Source organism: Dermacentor silvarum, chromosome 3 (genome assembly GCF_013339745.2).
Source record: "Dermacentor silvarum isolate Dsil-2018 chromosome 3, BIME_Dsil_1.4, whole genome shotgun sequence".
NCBI classification, from domain to species: Eukaryota; Metazoa; Arthropoda; class Arachnida; order Ixodida; family Ixodidae; genus Dermacentor; species Dermacentor silvarum.
The window spans coordinates 157,918,167-157,924,611 of NC_051156.1; the positions used below are offsets into that span (position 1 = coordinate 157,918,167).

The 6,445-nt window shown below is 47.0% G+C and overlaps 2 protein-coding genes across 3 annotated transcripts; one reads left to right on the plus strand and one right to left on the minus strand.

The window, feature by feature from the left end:
* The first annotated feature begins 544 nt into the window (after positions 1-544).
* On the plus strand, positions 545-968 carry LOC125944553 (uncharacterized). The gene is made up of 2 exons (XM_049665050.1): positions 545-677; positions 754-968. The coding sequence occupies exons 1-2, from the start codon at positions 551-553 to the stop codon at positions 933-935; spliced, it is 309 nt and encodes a 102-aa protein (XP_049521007.1). The 5' UTR covers positions 545-550; the 3' UTR covers positions 936-968.
* A 1,590-nt stretch (positions 969-2,558) lies between these two features.
* On the minus strand, positions 2,559-5,949 carry LOC119445965 (uncharacterized). Of its 2 annotated transcripts, XM_037710269.2 has the most exons (8): positions 5,535-5,949; positions 5,317-5,442; positions 4,677-4,836; positions 4,343-4,506; positions 3,880-4,088; positions 3,250-3,619; positions 3,068-3,164; positions 2,559-2,632 (listed from the first exon to the last, which is right to left on the minus strand). In XM_037710269.2, exons 1-8 carry the CDS (start codon positions 5,732-5,734, stop codon positions 2,624-2,626), a joined length of 1,335 nt encoding a protein of 444 aa, XP_037566197.2. In that variant the 5' UTR covers positions 5,735-5,949; the 3' UTR covers positions 2,559-2,623. The 2 variants fall into 2 exon arrangements, with proteins under 2 accessions (XP_037566197.2, XP_037566196.2); XM_037710268.2 differs by lacking the exon at positions 2,559-2,632 and having other exon boundaries at positions 2,640-3,164.
* Between the last annotated feature and the right edge of the window lie 496 nt (positions 5,950-6,445).

Here is a 6,445-nt window from a genome sequence, read left to right on the forward strand (position 1 = left end):
CGTCTGCGAACGCAGGCGTTTGGTGTGTTGCGACACCACGGACCCGAGCACACGAGGGTCGGACCCTCCCACGCTTAACCGTGCGTGGCTTAGCCGTGTCCGGGGAAAAGGGGATCCTGGGGGTTGAGCCGACGCTGAGTGTTTGGACCTTTAAGGCCCCTCAGCAGAGGCAACACACCCCTTTGGCCTCGGCTTCACGTAAGGTACGTCCACACTAGCGACAAAAACGCGCGCGACACGCCGCGCGCGGCAAGCGGTGCTGTCGCGCGCGGCAAGATTCACGAAAAGCGGCAGCAACGCGCGGCAAACGCGCGAATGGGTGCGAGACCCATTTTTTCGCGGCAGCCGCGAAACGAGCACCAATCAGAAGCGCGCCGCGCTGTTGTGGCGCCAGCTGTCGCACAAGCGTAGAATCATAATGTATGGGCTCTGAGATCGAACAGTGACAAACACGCCGTAAAATCTCAGAGGCCATTTCCAGTCAAGGGGGCTGTTTTTGTTAAGCCTTCCCACACCGCCATCGAGACGTCGACGAAGAAGTCGCCTGGCAATGGAGGGTTTTTTAGAAACAGTTCGGGGATATCCGTGCCTGTATGACAAGTCGAACGGCGATTTTAAAGACAAGGATCTGCGCGCCAACCGCTGGCACATTATTGGACAGCAGTTTGGCATGACAGGTGAGTAATTGGTGAAATTTTCTGAATGTTGCGGAACATGTGCGAGCATGTCATTGTGTTTGTATATACCATGCAGGCGAGCAGGCAGCGGGGAAATTTAAAAACTTCCGCGACCGCTGGCTCAAAATAGCCCTTGAAAAAAAGAAGGCCTGCAAGAGTGGTGCTCCCGGCAAGGACGGGAAAGTGAAGACCGAGTGGACGTACTTTGATATTGTCGACAGCATCCTGCGGAGCACACCGTACTACGCGGAAAAGTAAGGTGCACTTGTGAAGTGTCGTTCACCTCTGTTCCCGCTCACACGGGGAACTGATCTGATGCATATATTGGAATATTTGCTCCCTGCGTAAATGTATGCTCGCTAGTGCACGGGTACATGTACTACCGTGTTCAGAAATGCGACTTAGTTTTGCCGTGGCTCACGTGAACGGCTGACGCGCCGAAGGAAACGAAATGACCCTCTCGGACATGTTCATTACAGGCGATTCTTAATCTTTTGTAGACCAAGTCCAGTCGCGAAATTAATTTCTGAATACGGCCGCTCTCTTATCATGCTAAAAAATGGTGCTGTGTTGTTCAATACTTCGAAGAGGCATGTGTCCGACGCGCGCCGTGCACGAAGCGAATTCGTGCAGTGCACGGCCGGACGTATTTCTGTATTTCTTCGTTAAATAAGGAGTTTTGATCCTAGAACACATTCATACATATCATTTTCACGTAGAAATATTAAACGCGGTTGAATAACAGCTCGCGGTTTTGTTTTCTGCCGGTCATGCCCGCCGCCTTTCTTCATGTTGCAGCATTTAGTGACTGCATTTGTTACCTATCACTCCAATTTTCAATATTTTCCTGCCCTCGTCTGATGGCTGCGATATCCCGTGCTTGCAAACTCCTAATTCGCTGCTCTCGCATAGCCGACATTATCGAAGCAGTTACTAAATTACTGTCATTTTTTCGTTTCCTTATTTTGTTGCTCGGGGGTTTTACTGTACGATGCAGAACAGGTTTTATTATTTAGATATAGCTGCATAATTGAGAAATGTTAACCTATGTGCGTGTATCGTGGAATACAATACTCGATGTATGGTTGCTTTTCAGATTGACCACGAATATCCCACTGCTACAAAATGGGTAGGTAGTAATCCTTTATTTAACGATGTCCTTGAAGACTTAAATTAGGTGTTTACACACTGATTCCTGCCCTCACAGACACCTGCAGCAGGCCGAAGAGGCACTCCCAACTAGTAGTGCTGCAGGCGATTGGTATTTTGTTTCTTTGTTTACGTACTTGGAACTGCATGTGGTACTCTGACAAATATTGATTCAGCATAAATAAATCTTATATGCAGTTGGCCCAGCCCATCGCCTGCTGAAGAACTGCTGGATGAAATGTATGCTTTGTCACATTTTGTTTGCACTACCATCTAACACGTCTGTGTACTTCTGTTTATTATTTGTTGATGTTAATGCAGATGCTCTGGGAGAACACCTATGTGCCACTCGGACGACGAGGAGAGCTATGGGTGGGTACTTGTAAATTTATTATGAATGATCAATCATAGAACACACATCCATGAAACACACTTGCTAAATGAAATATTTTATTACTTACAAAGACAGATAATAATGTATAGCATAAATTGTCTTGCTGGCAGTAAAATGCTGTGCACCACATACTGGACGCTTCATATCCTGTTGTCTTATCGAAATACATTCTCTATGTATTTCAGCTTGCTCAGTCCAACACTGAGTGAGGCTGAAGCATCTTCCGGGTGAGCTTGTCTCAAGGTATGCTACGTTGTACCTCTCCTAACAGATGATAATTTTCTTTTCATGCGCCACCAGGTCCAGCAGTGGCACGAACGGAGTGCAGCCACCAGCGAAGCCACCAGCGCAGCCCTCCCAAGCGCGACTTTCCGTGGCACCACAGTCTCGGTAGCTCTGCTGTTCATTTTTCCTGCAAAATATTTTACGTCTGTGTAACTGTTCACTAAAACTGCGGCGTTGTCATTACAGTAAAAGAAGAAAGAATGACACATTTGAAGAAGCTGTTCAAGAAGCGTTGGGGAGCTGCAGCACCACATTAAGTAGAATTCAGAGCGCAAGGGAGCTCGCAGTTCCCAGTGCCCAAAGCCCACCAGATGAATGCCAGGAGGCGGCCACTTGGATGGCCACAAAACTGCGCAAACTTCCGCCAAGAAAACGTTCTGAAATACTGTTTAAAATTAATTCCCTTATTTTTGAGGCCGAGATGGAGCTTCCCGAGTGAATACGTGTATATTGAGCTATGTTCCAGCAATAAAGAACGCACTCCAATTTGTGCAGCATTATTGTGAATTTATGCGCCTGCAACATATGTTTTGAGCAAATGATTCAAAAACTGCATCATTACCTCTATTCCCGCGCGGGTCACTATCCTCTCCTGCCATGGCACCCGTCCTTCATTCATAAAGTAGGTTGCCAAGTGGTTGCGCATATCCATAGCTGTCCTGCAAAAGCAACAAAATGCAACACCATCAGTGGCCCAACAAGGGAATCTTGATTGTGCATGCTTTCACTTGCGAGATAGTTTACCTTGCTGAATGATATCCAGACATAGTGACGAGATCCCCCATGCCCGGCAGGCTGTCACTGCCAGCTCTCCAGGATCCTTCTACGATGTTGCCTTCCCAGTCCTCATGATCAGTGAAACCCGGAGGGCTGTATGCAGATCGCGATTGCGGCGAACTCAGCAGGAAGTTGTGCAATACAACGCATGACTTCACAATATTTTGTGTTGTTTCCTCCGATGCACGAAACGGTCGCCGCAAAATTCTCCATCTGCTTGACATGATTCCGAAGGCATTTTCAATCAACCGTCTTGCTCGGCTCAAGCGATAGTTGAACGTTGCCCTTTTCAGGTACTCTTGCCGCTGAGCTGGGTCATTCCTGAACTTCTGCAGATCTGACAAAAAGGGAAACAGTACATCACAGGCCATTCGTCATTTGGCCATGTGCTAAGTAGCTAAACCAGTGTTATCTATGGTGTACGCTTATATCTCATTGATTTATGTCAATTGAAAGCGTTGCAATTTACATGCAGAGTTCAATGTAGCTTTAATTAACATTATAAAAAAAGGAGCAGAACACCATAATTTACTAGAAAAGCAGCATAAATAGTGTGTTAAAGGCAGAGATATGCAGTGAAAATAACTTCCAACTGACCTCGTCTTGGATAGGGCCTCATCATGAATGGCTTCAGCGGAAAAGCTTCATCGCCAACCATGTGGTATGGAATGGGACCTATTGAGCCAATGCTCCTTGGCTGAGGAATGCCCAACAAACCCTTTTCCAGCACTTCTAGTAGAGGAGATCGCTGAAATATACCGCTGTCACCTTCACCGCCGTAATGGCCAATGTCTACATAGGTGAACCTAGAAGTAGACACACATTAGTACAATAAAGAACACACCCCTGTACATTCTCTATTTATTTTGCAGTTGTCTACTGAATTATGTACTACATTCGTTATTCTAAGTTTATAATAAACACACAAAGTTCGCAAAGGCGTCTGTTGCAAATTAGAGCACACTGACAGTTGAGCTTGCTGTGGTAACATGAGACCTTTTGAGTGCAAGCTGAGGAAATCAACACAGTAAAGTTCAAAGCATTGACAGAATTCACTTACTTGTAATGTGCATCACACACAGCAAGGAGGACAACACTGAATGTTTTCTTATAATTTAAATTCCTCGATCCTGAGTTGTCTGGGCATTGGATGTGCACATGTTTGCCGTCGATGCTACCTATGCAATTGGGAAAGTGCCAAAATTCTTCCATGTCTGCAGCGATCTGAAAATAGCAAAGCCAAATTTATCACCCATATTACGCACTCGACCAGCACAAACTCATAATACAGAACGGTGTCATATTGAACCATTGCACGGTATCCTTAGAAAGCACTGCTATACCTTGGTTGCTCAGATTCCAGACAACATAAATTACACCGCTTCTCTGCTTACCTTTAGCCACTCCTGGGAAGTTGCTGGAAATCTTAAATACGTTGACTGAAGAGCGTCCCAAAGGGCGGAAGTTGTTTGTCTGACAATTTCACATGCTGTTGACCTCCCTGTTAGAAAATTGTAGGATAAGCTCCTGAAGGTGTCTCCATTCGCAAGGAACCTGTAAAAAATCATTTAAACTTTTATTTTGAAATTAACACTCAGTACTGTGCTCTACAAAATATTTTCTGGGCATTCCACACTAAAAATGCAAATATAGTTTCAATAATAACATAAACAGCTAAGTAAATAATTACGGACTGGCCTGTTCATTTTTGCACAACCGAAAACACTGAATGAAGATAAACTCGGGCTTGACGTGCTAGAACAACGAATTGATAATGTGGCACGCCATAAGTAAGTGTGTGCAAGCGTGCAGAAAAAGGGGGGGGGGGGCATTTTTGGTCGCCTACGGTTCTTGAGCGTGCACCAATGCACGGTACAGAGGCATTTCGGTGCGTCGATCTCGCAATGAAACTATGCGCTGTGCGCTAAGTTTCCCGCGCGTAAATAAGATTTCATTTAGGTGTCAGTACAAGTGTAGCATGGATATTCGGTATTCCCGCGTCACAGAAAGAAATAGGGTTTAAATAAAGCTTACCGTATCGTCATTGCTAGTCGATCATGACCAGAAATGGGATCGCGGAACGGTGTCACCTGCCGCTCAATCAGGGGCCGCACGAGACCGAGCAAAGTGTCGAAGACACTCGGCGGCATTCGCAGGTAGCTACAAGAAACGGCACAATCTTTTGTGAGCCTCTACGATATGCAGGTTGCAAGCACTGAATTGAATGAAGAAGTAGTTATCGGATCACTTACTCTCTGAAGTATCTTTCGTCTCTCGCGCGCAGGCGGGGAAGCAGAGTGTGCGCCTGGCTCTCAGTGTCCCTGTACCGCCATATAGGGCGCACCCAAAACTTTCTCGTCCGCTGTCTGGCACGTCGACGTCGCACAAGTAAAGAACAAATAAGTATTATAGTGTTCACAGTCACCAGTAGCTCCTCGTCCGTATCCGACATGCCTGAGCGTGACCGGCAGTGGCGCAAAGAAACACAGACACTTCAACACGAAATCGGCAGAAGGGAGAGCGTGTTGTCACGAGAAGTATCGAATGGAACGAGACAACGCGGGACTCCACGCGCCGTTGTCGCGTGCCGCAAAACGCGAATGTGGACTTGCCCGGGCGCGTCTGCCGCGCGGGCGCTTGCCGCGCGCGGCGTGTCGCGCGCGTTTTTGTCGCTAGTGTGGACGTACCTGTAGACGGCACCCTCGGACTGACCCACCCGGGGGAAATCGGTAGTTGCCTTTTCCTATCCTCCTCTTCAATCTTCGTCTTTTTCTCTCACTTTCAATCTTTCCTGTCTCCTCCTCACTTCTGATTTTCTGATCCTCCAGGCAGCTAGGGTTAACCTTGTGTGAGATGGCCAACCTTGGTTATATCATATTTGGTTATAGTGGCTGTGTACTGCTGGCGTTGGCAGGTCTTGTTTATAACAACCCTGTCACGTCCCCTTGTTGGGCTCCGTGGTGGGCGGCTGGCACCGCTGCCGAAATCACGCTAATTTGTATGGCTTCCTCATACCCCAAACTCCCTTATCGCCCTCTCATAAAAAGAGGGCGCACCGATGAATCTTTCAGCTTTTTCGCTAAGACCACCGAAATTTTCCCACGTTTCCACGTGATTCACAGTGAATCCCCCGGTAAAATCGTAAGAACAGTATCACCTTTTG

Excerpts from the sequence above, each read along its gene's own strand:
- LOC119445965 (XM_037710268.2), bottom strand. The coding sequence starts at position 5,734 with ATGTCGGATACGGACGAGGAGCTACTGGTGACTGTGAACACTATAATA. Across the intron at positions 5,443-5,534 it reads GACGAAAGATACTTCAGAGA|CTACCTGCGAATGCCGCCGA; the intron begins GTAAGTGATCCG and ends CGTTTCTTGTAG. Across the intron at positions 4,837-5,316 it reads CGACTAGCAATGACGATACG|GTTCCTTGCGAATGGAGACA; the intron begins GTAAGCTTTATT and ends GATTTTTTACAG.
- LOC125944553 (XM_049665050.1), top strand. The coding sequence starts at position 551 with ATGGAGGGTTTTTTAGAAACAGTTCGGGGATATCCGTGCCTGTATGAC. Across the intron at positions 678-753 it reads ACAGCAGTTTGGCATGACAG|GCGAGCAGGCAGCGGGGAAA; the intron begins GTGAGTAATTGG and ends TATACCATGCAG.